We start from the raw sequence: 14,405 nt of genomic DNA, 5'->3' as shown, positions 1-14,405 counted from the left end.
ACTCCATTTTTCACGATGACGTTGACCCATTTCTTGTACTCTCTCTAAAAACTAATGTTCTTCCCATTTCTTTATTATATGTGAGTAATATTTTAATGAAATGGGAAGAACATTAGTTTTTGGAGGGGTAATTAGTTTGAAATAGACTATTTTTGTAAATACTTTGGGTTGACCTAGATTTAAGAAAAATATTCCTTATTTTCTTGTAGCAAAAGAATAAAGGAGAATTTGGACAGAGTCATACACAAGACACATACATACCTCTATGCAACAACTCTTCATCAATAGAACTAATCAAATGAAAAATTGCATCTAAATGTTTCAACGTAACCAAAAAGGGTTTTCGTGTATAATTTCCATAATTATTCTAATATTCAACAAATTGATTTATCCATTATCATCTGCATATGTAGATGAACAATATGCAAGCTGTGCTCCTCTCAACTCAACATGCGGTCCATCCATAGATATCAGATATCCTTTCTGGGATGCAACTCGGTTCAACTACTGCGGTCATCCAGGTTTCGCTCTGGAATGTCAAGGAAATTCTCTAACCATTGAGATTAAAAAGGAGATATACAATGTACTTAAGATCAATTACAAATCCAACATCTTAACTATATCAAAACAACAATTTGTTCAAGGACCTTGTCCAACAATGGAATCCGAGTTGACCAACACTACCTTGGATTTAACCCTCTTCAACTTCACATCTAATTCCGAAAATGCATCCCTATTCTATAATTGTGAAAGACGACAAGGTGAAATTGCACCATTTGGTTTTACTTGTCCGTTAAATGGTTATATTGATCCAACCTCTACCAACTTCACAAGCGACCTCAACTTTGTGGCCATAGACAAGAAATGGAAGGACAAGCTTAGTAATATGTGTGCGATCAAAATTGATATTCCCGTGTTTAAGACGGTGGTAGCGGATCTTGACAAAGGTACAGGAAGTTTAAGTGACGTTGTTACTAAAGGTTTTGAGTTAAAATGGAGGATTGATGAGAGTCGTGAATGCCAAGTTTGCTCTGCTGCAAAGGGAAGATGTGGATTTAATCATACATTGGGTGAACCTATTTGCTTCTTCCCACAAGGATCTCTTAATAACACTTTTTCACTATTTAATGGCTTTCAAGGTCTGCCTCTGCCTCCATTCTCTCAAGCTTTCAAAGGACCTTCTACCACACCCTTTTACACTAATCTTTTCTCTTTCACTCTCATTTTTCTGTTTTCCCTTTTTTAACTTCGTTAATACAGTATTCCCTAGCCATCATCAACAATTGCCTTAAACAGTGCCTCAAAAGGTCATCTTTTCTTGCATTATCGTTTTTTTTAAAAAAAAAAAATTAAAAAATTAAAAGAGTTAAAAAGAAAAAGATAGATTCCCAAACACAATCAAGTTTCCTGTTGCTCGCAAAGTTGAACGATGGATCCAACGACTTCTAAATTGACTAAATCAATGATTGAATTCAGGGAAACACAAGGAGAATTCGAGAAGATGAAGGAAGGGAGATGACAAGAGGATTTCTAGGTTTTTGTTATTGTAATTGGGATTATTGCTTTGTTGTTTTGTTGTCTGGTCCATGAGCTAGGGGTTTGGGCCGTTAATAGATGGTGATGGGCTGGGTATGCTCTCTTGTTAGTCTTGTAGCAACAACCCGTCTTTTACATGGTATCGATCTTGTAACGATCTTTTGATTCATTTATTTATATAATTCTTACTGTTCCGGGTGTAATTCCAGAGCAAGTATAGTTACCACCCGTGGCTTGTTGAATAATGTCTTGAGTTGGATTCTCCCTTGGACTTAATCGTTCCTCTCGGCCTCTCCTGCAACAATGAACAGGCGAGGGCTTGGCTTTGAGCCAGCGTACCCACTCCGACGCCCAAGTCGTAAACTTAGATGTATAAGTTGTATGCTAATTGGCTAGGAGTATATTGTAGAGAGATAAGGAAGATTATACCAGATGAATAGTGTATTTAGGTTAAGTTGTGTATTCGGATTGGATCCTCCTCAATGAAGGTTGAGGAGTATTTATAAGACTTCACCTTTTGTCACGTAGTGGCCAAGTGGCCAAGTGGCTAGCAGGTGGAAAAGATCGATCTACCCCTCGCCGAGGGACCTATGGGTGGCCGGCGGGCCCCGGTGACTCACCGCCGAGGGGTCTTGGATATGAGTACGCGGGTATGTGTTCCTATTTGGCGGTTGTCATGCGGGACCAGTTGGCAGCCGATGGGCGCATCGGCCAGGTCGTCTAAGTCATTGACTTCTTTGTGGATATCTTTGACCTTGCTCAATATGTTGACTTGGTCGGTCGGTGCGAATATGCCCCATCAATTTGCCCCCAGCGTAGTCTATGCCGTGGTATGGGCTTCGATGTACGTACGAGCGTATATATGCGCAAGTAGTTTGTAGAAAATTTTCGCATCGGCTTTTTTCTCTGCGGCGGCTTCTTTTGCCTCTGCTGGTCTTTCTTAGGCCGTACCATATCCCCCTCCACATGGATGTGTATTGGGCATCCGATGTGGAAAAAAAGAAAGGGACGCTGGTCGAGACCGGGTTTGAGAGTCTTAGGTAGTTTTTGATTGCCCCGGCCGTATTTGTCTAGCTTGGTTGATCATGTGGCGGCGGAGAACAGGATCTTGGGAATTTGTTGAGGAAGATGAATAGGCAAGGAGATATGAATAGGCGTGTTGAAGACGCTTGGTCACTGTTGCATTGATTGACACTCAACTGTTGCAACGATTGACATCCCGTGGTTGCATGTTCGACACGTGTCCGCACGCCGATTGGTTGACGCTTCATGGGTCATTCGCCGATTGGCCCGCTTCATGGGCTTTTCCCTATAAATAGGGTAATTGCCCGAAAAATTGGCCACCAATTTCATTCTCCAAAATTTCCTTCTCTCTAAACTTCCAAGGGTTTCTTTGTCTTCTAATTTCCGAGTTGTTACTCGTGAGCGTTTTCTTCAAGGTAAACAAACAAACTTTCCAATTTTTAATTTTGTAAGTTCATTGTAAACATGTCTTCTGCCGACGCCGGGCCTAGTAAGCCGGGCCCTAGGTCTCCTTCTCCCGAAGTCGATCCTCGGATTACGGAGGAATGGGAGGATGATTCGATGTCGATGATGACGCGGACGATTTTGGTGATGATCGAGGGGGCTCGTCCTAATACCGTGAGGCGGCGTTATGGATCACGGCCTCGCCCGTAAGGCACGCGTTGACCGAGTTTGGACCCATAAGTTGGCCAGCTCTTCCGGTGAGAAATTTTTCGAGGGCCACTTCTTCTTCGGCAGGGGATACAAGATTGTTATCCCCGAGGAGGGCAGGCCGTCTGTTGCCCTCCACCGGGCCACACTGGCGTATATATGCGACATTTGGAGTACGGGCTCCGGTTTCGTGAATGGGTATGTTGTGGCCATCCTTAAGGCCATGAACGTTGCCGTTGCCCAATTGCACCCGTTGGCTATGAGGACCATAATCGGGTTTGTCTGGCTTTGTCTCTTTAAGGGGGAGGCCCCAACGGTGAACTTATTTCGCCGACTTCATTACCTCCACCGTCATTCTCGGCCGCGCGCCGGTTGGCACGATGTGCACACGGAGAAGGGTTATGTCTCTCACGACAAACTTTCCTCTTGCAAGGGCTGGCGGGGGTCGGTGGGTGTACGTTAAGGTCCGGACGACTATCCGCCGCCTCGCTCCTTTCAAAGATCAAGTTAACTTGCGGTGTGAGACTAAGGCGGAGCATGACGGATGGGTCTCCGGAAGAAACTCAAAATGGATCTTGGCAAGGTTCTTCTCTCGGAGGACGAGAGGCCGGCAATGCGGCTTTTTGAGGTAGACAAGGGTGGGTGCCGAAAAGATGGATTCCTCCAACGCTTGAGATCATTCTTCGGGATGAGCCGCTTTGCCATGTCGGCCTCATACCGGCCCTAGCGCAGGGTGAGTGGGGTCGGTGTGAGGCCCATCACCGTTCTCATTGTGTCTTTGAACTTTGATTTATTTCTTCTACTTAACTCTTGCTTCGTTTCCTTCGCAGGCCATTTTGGACCGGACTGTCGAGGATATCCTCGGAGAATGGGATCGAACAAAGATAAGACCGTTGCTAACTTACATCCCAAAGCTCTCCCCAATGACCGCAGGAGGTCGTCGATCGATCTCAGAGAGCGGCGGTGAAAAGCTTGAGTGCGGTGGAGACCCAGGCGAAGGTTGTTAGTAACGTGCCGCGCCACACGCGAAAAACGAAGTCCTCGGCGGTGGTGGCGTCGACATCGGCTCCGCCTTCCATCCCCCCTGTTCAGAAGAAGACGGTGGAGATCGTTTGTATCTCCAACGGGGATGACTCCGACGAGGAGGAGGGGTCGCCCCTTGTCCGTAAAAGAAAGCAGACGGCCTTTACCGCGACCGTTGATTCTGCTGCTGACGAGGAGACGCGCCTTTCGGCCAAGAAGGCCAAGCACGGTATTGTTCTTTCTGTGGCTTCAAATTTAGCCGGTTCCTTAGGCGCTGCCTGTGACAGGCTCTTCGGCATGTCTGCGTATGTCGATACTTATGCTTACTTTAAATTTTGTAGATCGGCCGCAGTCGTCCGCCGCTCCTGTTGGGCAGCAAGTGGAGGGGAGTTCTGTGCGGGCTGGTGATCAACACGTCACCGTGAACTCTCCATCCCAGAAGGTTTTCCTCCCCCATCTGCAGGCCGGTGATCAAAATGTCACCGCTGTCCCTTCATCCCAGAAGGTTTCCCTCTCCCGCCTACGGGTAGGTGATCAAAATGTCACCACTTGTTTCCTCATCCCGAAGGTTTCCTTCTCCCGGCTCATAGATGAAGGCACGGAGCTCATCAAGGAGGAGTGGCGAGGTGGAACGGTCTTACCGGTGCTCGTATCGTAGAGCAGGAGAAGGCCTTGGCTCAATCCGCTTTTGAGCTTAATGCCACTAAGAAGGTGGCCGCGAAGGCAAAGCGGGATCTTCTCAACGAGCAGAGGCTTAGGGGGATGCCGAGAGGGCGCTCTTGGTCGAAAGAAAACTTAGGCGGGGACGTTGAAAAGGAGGTCCTTGCCGAGAGAACCAAGGCCGAGGTGCGGCGCCGAAAGTCGCTAAGTCGCCGGGGAAGTGTACACTTGTTCGAGAGGCACGCCGACCTCTACCTCCAGCGAGAGGAATGAATCCGGGGACTGTTTAAGGCCCGGGCGGAGGTGGTTCGGATCAAAGATGCCGTCATTAGGCAAAAGGAGAAGGACATTGAGATGCTCCAAACCGTCATGCTCCCTAACATGTGTCTTTGAATTAGGGATTTAGCCGAAGGAGTCGCTAGGGAAGTGATTGAGGAGCTCTTCCCTCTTGATGGTTCCTTTCCGTGGGACGAGATATGACAAGTCGCTTGATGACAAGCTCGAAGCCAAGGAGAAGGCCGTGGCGGAGAACGCTAAAGAGGCGGTGAGGGCGAAGGCAGAGAAGGAGGCGGCCGCCGAGAAGGCGCTACGGGCCGAGAAGGCTAAAGAGGCCCAGGAGGAAGCCAAGCGGGCAAAGGCGGCCGAGGCCGCCGAGGCTAAAGCCGAGGTCGCCAAGCCGAGGTCGCTAAGGGAGCTTTGGGTTACCCATCGAAGAAGAAAGTGCATTGCCGCTGGCGATGGCGAGCAACAACGGACATAGGGAGATAACATTTGTAACCTTTTGTCTTTTGGCTTATCCTTGTAATTTCTTGTAATTCGTTGAATATATTTAATAAGAGTTCGTTTTTACTTCACTTCTTTTCCTTGCGCTAGTATTTGAGCTTCGACTGCCCTTTTAGCGTCTCCGTCTTTGTCTGGGTTGTCTCCTTCCGTTATTAATTGAGTGTCTCTTTTGTTCCCGCCTCGGCTTGGCCGAGGCGGTCTAGAGTGCGTGTCTCAATTGTGTTAACGCTTCTAAGGCATTGTGAACGCTCTGCGAGTATCACCTGCGTCGGTGATTGCCGCTCTTGTCAGTGTGTGACAGTGTGAGCCTGCATCTGCTTCTTGTTATCGACTGCCGTGGCGTCTACCACTTGGAGTGCTGCGACGGCGTCGGACCTCTTGGGGTGACTTTGTGGCGTCTACTACTTGGGGTGACTGCGACGGCGCTGTATTTCTTCATAGAGGCGCCGTGGCGTCTACCACTTGGAGTGACTGCGACGGCGTCAAACCTCTTGGGGTGACGGCCGTGGCGTCTACTTCTTGGGGTGACTGCGACGGGCGCTGTTTCTTCATAGAGGCTGCCGTGGCGTCTACCACTTGGGTGGCGCGACGGCGTCAAACCTCTTTGGGGTGACTCGCGTGGCGTCTACTACTTGGGGTGACTGCGACGGCGCTGTTTCTTCATAGAGGCGCCGTGGCGTCTACCACTTGGAGTGACTGCGACGGCGTCAAACCTCTTGGGGTGACGGCCGTGGCGTCTACTACTTGGGGTGACTGCGACGGCGCTGTTTCTTCATAGAGAGCTCGCCGTGGCGTCTACCACTTGGAGTGGCTGCGACGGCGTCAAACCTCTTGGGGTGACTGCCGTGGCGTCTACTACTTGGGGTGACTGCGACGGCGCTGTTTCTTCATAGAGGCTGCCGTGGCGTCTACCACTGGAGTGACTGCGACGGCGTCAAACCTCTTGGGGTGACGGCCGTGGCGTCTACTACTTGGGGTGACTGCGACGGCGCTGTTTCTTCATAGAGGCGCCGCTCTTGTCGGTATGACAGTGTGAGAGACATCTGCATCGATAAAGACCGCCGCTCTTGTCGGTATGACAAAGTGTGAGTCGGCGTCACGCTTCCTAGTGACTATGGGAAGGGCGAACATTCGATGGAAGACTGGATGATTTTTCATTTAGGTAAAAACATGCGTCGGGGTGCCCACAACTGTTTTGGACACCTCCGCCGCTACATAGATTATTCCCGAGATTACCAGCGTCCTAATGGCCTAGTCAGCCACTAGTTACATCCATGAGGTCGCCCCCCGTTGTAAGGATAGACCTTTCCCTTTTTCGATTTCTTTGCCACTTTGAGGGATTGCATGTTGCATCCTCGGTGGCTATCCGGACGTTGACCACCTCGTCATTCTCGTCTTTGGAGACGAGCTTATGCGCTTCCCCCAGGTCCGAGACATACACATCGGTGTTAGGGCCGGATGGACATCACCGCGTCGGCCTCGCTCGGGGTGACTCGGCCTATGAGAACGTTGTAGGCGGACGAGCCGTCAATGACCACGAACTCGGCTAGGACATTTTTAGCCGCATTCTTTTCGCCGAACGTCACCGGGAGTCCGATTGATCCCGGTGGTACGGGCCGGCCCCAGAGAAGTCGTATAGTGGGTTAGTGCGGGGGCTCAAGTCCTTGACTTTCGGCCGAGGCCGAGGAAGCACTCCCGAACATGATGTTCGTGTACGCGCCGTGTCAATCGGGCACCTCTTGACCAGGTGGTTGGATATGTCCAAATTGACTACAAGCGGGTCGATGTGAGGAGCGATGATTCCTTCGTAGTCCTTCCTTCCGATGGTTATATCGGGGATGTTGGAAGCGGGGATCGCTGTGTTGGGCACAAAGTTGATGGCCTGATATAGCTCGTTCAGGTGTCGTTTGTGCCCATGAGCGGACCCTCCGTTCTCGTTGCCCCCGATGACAACATGGATCACTCCTATTCGTTCAAGACGGATTTCTTACCTGTCTTTGCCGGCGTCGGTCTTTTGGCCTTTGGCAACGTACTTGCCGAGGCTCCCCTTCCGGATCAGCTCTTCAATGGCATTCTTTAGATGCGGCGATCGTTGGTTAAATGGCGGTGTGGCCGTGGTACTCACAAAGATCTTGGCTCGTGTCACCGTCACTTTTTGGCTTGGGGGTTTTTCCCACTTCGGCCCTCGCTTTTGCTTAGGGCAAAGACCTCGGCGGCGATACGACGAGAGGGGTTTTATCACTATACCGCCTCGGTGGTACTTTCCCGAACTCCACCCGGTGCCCGTCGAGTCTGTCTCTGGCGGGTTTGTCCGACCGTGACCTATTATTCTCACGGCGTCGTTCATCGGACCGTGACCTATTGTCGTCACGGCGTCTTTCATCCGGGTTGTCCCCCCGGCGGCTCTTCTTTTCTGAGTGCTCAGCCTCGTTGGGGCCTAACCACGTCTTGTGATAGTCTTCTACTTTGATGGCCTGTTCGGCCATTTTCCTGGCGGCATCCAAGCCCAGGCCTCCGCACTTGATGAGCTCATTTTTAAAATCTCCCCTTGGGAGGCCCTTCATCGCCGCGAAGGCCGCCGATTCGGGATTAATCTCTCGAATCTGTTGGACCTTTCCGTCGAACCTCTTCATGTAGCTTCTTAGAGACTCGCCCCCCTCCTGTTTGATAGTTAGGAGGTCCGATGTCTCCACGGCCCTTCTCTTGTTGCAAGAGTACTGGGCTAAAAAGGCGTCCCTTAGGTCGGCGTAGTAGTACACCGAGCCGTCGGGAAGCCCCTTGTACCAACTTTGAGCCATCCCATGCAACGTTGTCGGGAAAACTCGGCACCACACTTCATCGGGCTGCTCCCATACCGACATGTGAGACTCGAAAGCCTCAGCGTGGTCGGCTGGATCACCTTCCCCTTTGTATGATATGTGCGACAACTTGAGCTTAGTTGGCACCTGGACTTCTAGGACGTAGGCGCGAGGGGGGTGTCGATCACATGCCGGATGACACGTGGCGATCGGCTCCTCGCATTCCTAACCCGGCTTCTCTCCTCGTAGCGGGAGGGGCTCCTTCTTCGACTTGGACTTCTTCTCCAACTCTGCTGAGTCGGACTCCTCTGGCTCCTTTGGGGTATGCCTCGTTCGTGTTGCGGGGACGCTGTCCTCCCACGAGTACGGGAAGGACTTAGGTCTACCACGCCCACTTTGGGCTCCCAGCGACTTTCTTTGGGTCAGCTTCTCCTAGTGCTTCGTTCAAATTTCTCGGAGTCACATTTTGGGCCCTGGTCTCCTGGACAGTTTCCGCCGCTCTTGTCGGCGTGACAGTGTGAGCCGACGTACTACCAATGAGGTCCAGAAGTTGCTTTAGTAATGCCACGTCGACCACATGTCCCATGAGGGTGACTTGGTTGGCGGGCAGCGGCGCATCTGGTGTTATTGGCATCCCGAACTCCGGCTGGATCACTCCGCCGGTGGAGGGCTGCATGACTCCAGAATTGTTGAAGGTATCATCTGGGTGGAGGGGCTCGTCGGTTACGAACACCTCTTGCTGTTTCGACATTTTCTTAGCTTTTTTGGGTGAGTTTTTGTTGTTTTTTTTTTGTTTGGGAATGAATGTGACTAGCTTCTAGTGTCGCTGTCCCCACAGACGGCGCCAATTGTTCCGGGTGTAATTCCAGAGCAAGTATAGTTACCACCCGTGGCTTGTTGAATAATGTCTTGAGTTGGATTCTCCCTTGGACTTAATCGTTCCTCTCGGCCTCTCCTGCAACAATGAACGAACTGAGGGCTTGGCTTTGAGCCAAGCGTACCCACTCCGACGCCCAAGTCAGTAAACTTAGATGTATAAGTTGTATGCTAATTGGCTAGGAGTATATTGTAGAGAGATAAGGAAGATTATACCAGATGAATAGTGTATTTAGGTTAAGTTGTGTATTCTGGATTGGATCCCTCCTCAATGAAGGTTGAGGAGTATTTATAGACTTCACCTTTTGTCACGTAGTGGCCAAGTGGCTAGCAGGTGGAAAGACTGATCTACCCCTCGGCCGAGGGACCTATGGCTGGCCGGCAGGCCCTGGTGACTCACCGCCGAGGGGTCTTGGATATGAGTACGCGGGTATGTGTTCCGGCTGGCAGGTTGTCATGCCGGGACCCAGGTTGGCAGGCCGATGGGCCGCATCGGCTAGGTCGTCTAAGTCGTTGACTTGCTGTGGATATCTTTGACCTTGCTCAATATGTTGACTTGGTCAGCGGTGCAGAATATGCCCCATCACTTACCTTTACCAAAAAAAAAAAAAAAAAAATTGAAAAGAAAAAAGATTAATGAGCAACTATAATTAACAATGGGAGTATTTATTAGCACAAATTATAGAATAAGACGGTTTTACAGTAAGACATCATTTTCTGTAAAATTTAGTCCTTTTTTTTACTATCAATTAAAGAGTAATTTTTATACAAATGAATCGTCTTATAATGTGAGACCGCCTCACACAATATATTGGGTTGAAGTTGTGAAAATTTGGAATTTTTAATTTCTCTGTGTTGTGTAGTAAATAGTTTTCAACGTGAGGGAAACTTGAGAGAACTCGATGTATTTTATTGCCCCCACACCTTTAGATTAAATTTTATTTTGTTATATTTTATAGTATAAATTTTATTGAACACCCCCATTGCATATATCCTAGATTTGTCACTGCATGGGTGGTTACTATCATATTAGTTGATGATTATATAGTTGTATTAAAGTTATATACTTAAATAAATCTGAAATATTAGATTAGAATATTATTTAAGAGCAATCATTATTATTTACTAAATAAATTACAAATCTAATGAATTATGGGAATATTATATTTTTTGAAAATCTAAAATGATTTATTTACCTTTTAATATTTTCCAAAATATAACGACTTATATTATATTTGTGTATGTTAAATACGAGTAATTATTATCTTTATACTAATTAATACCATAAGTAGAGCCTGTTTATTTAAGGAAACCCACCATATTCTGGTGTTCTCTAAATTTATATTTCAACCAAAATTATATAATATTTACATTGAAGTCCCTTTTTCAGGTCAATCACACAGCGCTAGCGATTAAAAACTATGTAGTATAGTTACTTTGTATAGATTTATTTAAATACATTGAAATCCCTTGGTTTCTAGAATTAATATATACTCCCTCCGTATCACACCAAAGGTAACGTAGGGTAAAATGAAGTATTTAAGAAAAAGTGGAAAAAGTAAGGGTAAAGAGGGAAAAAAAATAGGTGGGGTATGTAATTGTGGGTTTAATTGTGGGTTGGTAGGTGGGTATGTAATGGCATTTTGTGTAAATGTGAAATGGGTGTAAGGATAATTTGGTAATTTTGTGGGCCAAATAAGGAATGTTACCTTTGGTGTGGTACGTTCGTTTATAGTAAGTGTTACCTTTGGTGTGGTACGGATGATGTGACCATAATTAGGGCATATTTAGTCCCCGAATTAGCCTTGTTTCCATGCTTTTTAGTGCATATTTGGGTCATTTATTGTCTTTAGTTATTTGTTTTGCATATTCTTTGAGGTTTTGTGTCCTTGGTAGGAAAGGAGTGCAAACCTTGCATTTTCATGGCAAAATGAGACTAAATTGATTGAATTCAATGACCAAGCATTAAGGAGAGACAAGATTAGAAGGCCTTTGTACATATATTAGTAGATGAGCAATGTTAAGGAAAGATCCTTGCATCCTCAAGGAAATCCCCAAGGATTTTACGAAGAAAAGGGAAGAAAAAGAAGAAGAAACAAGACTGAGGAGCAATCCGTGCGGATTGTCCTGAATCCGGCCGTCCCCAGCACGACAATCCGTGCGTCTTTCTTCAAAGACGCCCGGGCAGCAGCTCTAGAAGACGTGCGTCTTCTCCCAAAGACGCCCGGGCAGAAGCTCACGAATCCGCTCGTCCCGTGCCTAAGACGCACGGATTCCAGTCCAGCACAAATCCGTTTCTTCAAGCATCAAAGAAAGAAGCCCTTCCTTCGAAAAATACCGGCGTCTCCCTGCTCAAATCTCAAAAGTGTAATTACTAGTTTAGCCCTTAGTTAACCCTAATGCATCCACCTAATTTCCACTATAAATACCCCATTAGTCTAATTAGAAGAGCATGTTCTTCTTATCAATTATTAGAGTAGTTAATATCAATCAAATCTCTCTTTAGTTTTGTAATCAACAATTAATCAAGTATTAATACAAGTTTTATTTCCTTAATCTCTCTTTTGTTCATCCTTTATTTTGGGTAATTGAAGATTATTTGGGTTATTATTGGGAGATTGACAACCTCTCAATCAAGCATCAAGTACTTCTTTTATTCTTTGCTTTATTATTGGAATCATTAGTAGGTATAATTCTTTTAATCCCTTTTTAATTATTGTTAATTACTTTCATTTATTCATCATGTTTCATTTTGTTGGTATGATTGACAACCTTGCTAGCATGATCAACATGATAATGAGTGAGTAGTGACCTAGCTAGGGTTAATGGGTAATTAGGGGAAACCAACATGGGGAATGATTCATGCTTAAATTAATATGCTTTCATGGTTTATTTGCTTGCTTGTTTTGATCTCAACTCATGCACATGTTATGTTTGATGAAATGCGAGCCTATGAATCCTTGCATTTTTTACCCATCACCTATCTTTTCAATGAGACTTGTAAGACATAAACCAACTCGAGTCTCATTAGACCATGCATGTTGTTGAGTAGGGAAGACTAAGTCGACTTGTAGGTGTTGTACAATCTAATCGATTCGGCTCCGGGACCCAAACTTTCCTAGGATTGTAAGATATAACCCAACTCAATCCATCACAACAATAATTGCTTGCTTATAATTTGAGAACATGTTTGTATGATCAATTCCCATGATTCCCCTATGACCCCATGATACCCTAGTGCTTTTTATCAATTGTTTACAACCCTTTCAATTCATCTTGCTTATTTACTTTCATTGTTATTTAGTTTAGTGACCTTCTACATCAACCCAAATTGTGACACCCTTAAGACACCACTAGTTTCAATAGAAATGTCATCTCAATTCTCGTCCCTTGGGATCCGACCTTTACTTGCCTCTTTACTAATTGTAGAGTTGTTTGTGAAGTTATAAATTGTGTTTTGGTCTAGGTGCTCCTAACGACAAGTTACTGAAAAGATTTAGTCCGGCCAAAAATGGCGCCGTTGCCGGGGACGGTGTTAACTTGATTTAGATTTTCTTATATAGTTATTAGTTGTGTCTTTCTTTGCCTTGAGGAAGTAAAACTCCTCAAGGTTTGTTCTAATTATTTTCGAGTTGTTTGATATTTTGCATGTCTAGAAGGTCACAAGGTGATTTGTTACCTTTTGATCGTGAAATTGAAAGAACTTTAACAACCAATAGAAGATTTGCTAGGAGGAATTTGAGAGGTATTAGTGAGGTTGTAGATATTCAACCAACTATTGAGTTCATCAACCCTTTTGCAAGAGAAGGTGAGGAGAACCCAACACAAAATACCACACAAAATCAACCCACAATGCTTAAGTTTTCATCACATTCCGTACCCACCGAGTAGAACCTACCCAATGGTACTCCCACACCACAACATTTGACCGGAAATTTTATTGCCAAATCCGCCTTTATCCAATTAGTCGAAAGGAGCCAATTTGGGGGGATGCCTAGTGAAGACCCTCATTCTCATATGGAAACCTTTTGTGACTATTGTGATGCGATTTTTCAAACCGGTGTAACTCAAGACCAAATTCGATGGGTCTTATTTCCTTTTTCTCTAATTGTCACCGCGAAACAATGGTTGAAGGGCCTTGATAAGGCCACTCTCGGAATTGATTCTAGGAAGAAGTTGGCTCTAGCTTTCAACAAAAAATTCTACCCACCGGAAAAGACTAACATGCTAAGAGCTCAAATTACGGGTTTTAAGCAAAGGGATGAAGAATCTTTGTATGAAGCTTGGGAGCGGTTCAAGGGAATTTGTCGCTCATGTCCTCACCATGGACTTAGCGAGTGGTTCTTGGTACAACAATTTTGGAACGGTCTATATGAAGATTCAAGGAACATTCTCAACATGGGATCAAATGGAATGTTCACCGAAGTTGATGACAATCAAACTTGGAACAAAATTGAGGAAATGGCGGTCCATAACTCACAATATAGTAGACCTCGCAAGGGTACTAGAGGAGGAAAGCATGAAGTGGACTCCGTTACTCAATTGGGTGCTCAACTTAGTGCTCACATTGACACAATCAATTTGAAGTTTGAAAAAGCTATGGCTAGACTTGAAGAAGCCTCAAAATCACCAAAGCATCATGTTAATGCCATGACGGCATCCTCATCAATCCCAAGTGGGATATGTGAGAATTGTGGAACTTTGGGACATGATCAAAGTGAATGTAGGGGAACAAATGAACAAGTGAATGCTTTCCAAGCATACAAGAGTGGTACCTCTTATTCCAACTATTACAATGAAAACACCAAATTCCATCCAAATCTCTCATACAAAAGCCAAAATGTTCAAAACACTCAAACAACATACACCCCACCTCCCATGAGAAACCAAAATCAAAGACCCTTTTACAACCAAAACCAAGGTTTCCAAAATCAAAATCCATACAATCAACAAAATGACCAAGGTTTTGATGTTCAAAAAGCGGTCCTCCAAATGCAAAAGAATCAACAAGAATTTTTCACTCAAATGCAAAAAGATAGTCAAGCAAAGGAAACC

At 45.9% G+C, this 14,405-nt stretch overlaps 1 protein-coding gene and 1 non-coding gene across 2 annotated transcripts; one reads left to right on the top strand and one right to left on the bottom strand.

Annotated features, from left to right (window-relative positions):
• The first annotated feature begins 155 nt into the window (after positions 1-155).
• LOC141605708 (LEAF RUST 10 DISEASE-RESISTANCE LOCUS RECEPTOR-LIKE PROTEIN KINASE-like 2.1) lies at positions 156-1,750 on the top strand. The gene is made up of 2 exons (XM_074424583.1): positions 156-1,139; positions 1,477-1,750. Exons 1-2 carry the CDS (start codon positions 317-319, stop codon positions 1,503-1,505), a joined length of 852 nt encoding a protein of 283 aa, XP_074280684.1. The 5' UTR covers positions 156-316; the 3' UTR covers positions 1,506-1,750.
• Positions 1,751-13,574: 11,824 nt separating this feature from the next.
• Positions 13,575-13,681, bottom strand: LOC141609970 (small nucleolar RNA R71). The gene has a single exon (XR_012527869.1). It is a non-coding gene; the product is annotated as a small nucleolar RNA R71 (small nucleolar RNA).
• Positions 13,682-14,405: the final 724 nt, after the last annotated feature.

This window comes from Silene latifolia, chromosome 10, assembly GCF_048544455.1.
Source record: "Silene latifolia isolate original U9 population chromosome 10, ASM4854445v1, whole genome shotgun sequence".
Lineage (NCBI taxonomy): Eukaryota > Viridiplantae > Streptophyta > Magnoliopsida > Caryophyllales > Caryophyllaceae > Silene > Silene latifolia.
The sequence above is the reverse complement of the archived record's forward strand: the minus strand, read 5'-3'. Positions and strand labels throughout refer to the sequence as shown.

Excerpts from the sequence above, each read along its gene's own strand:
- LOC141605708 (XM_074424583.1), top strand. The coding sequence starts at position 317 with ATGTTTCAACGTAACCAAAAAGGGTTTTCGTGTATAATTTCCATAATT. Across the intron at positions 1,140-1,476 it reads ACTATTTAATGGCTTTCAAG|GGAAACACAAGGAGAATTCG; the intron begins GTCTGCCTCTGC and ends GATTGAATTCAG.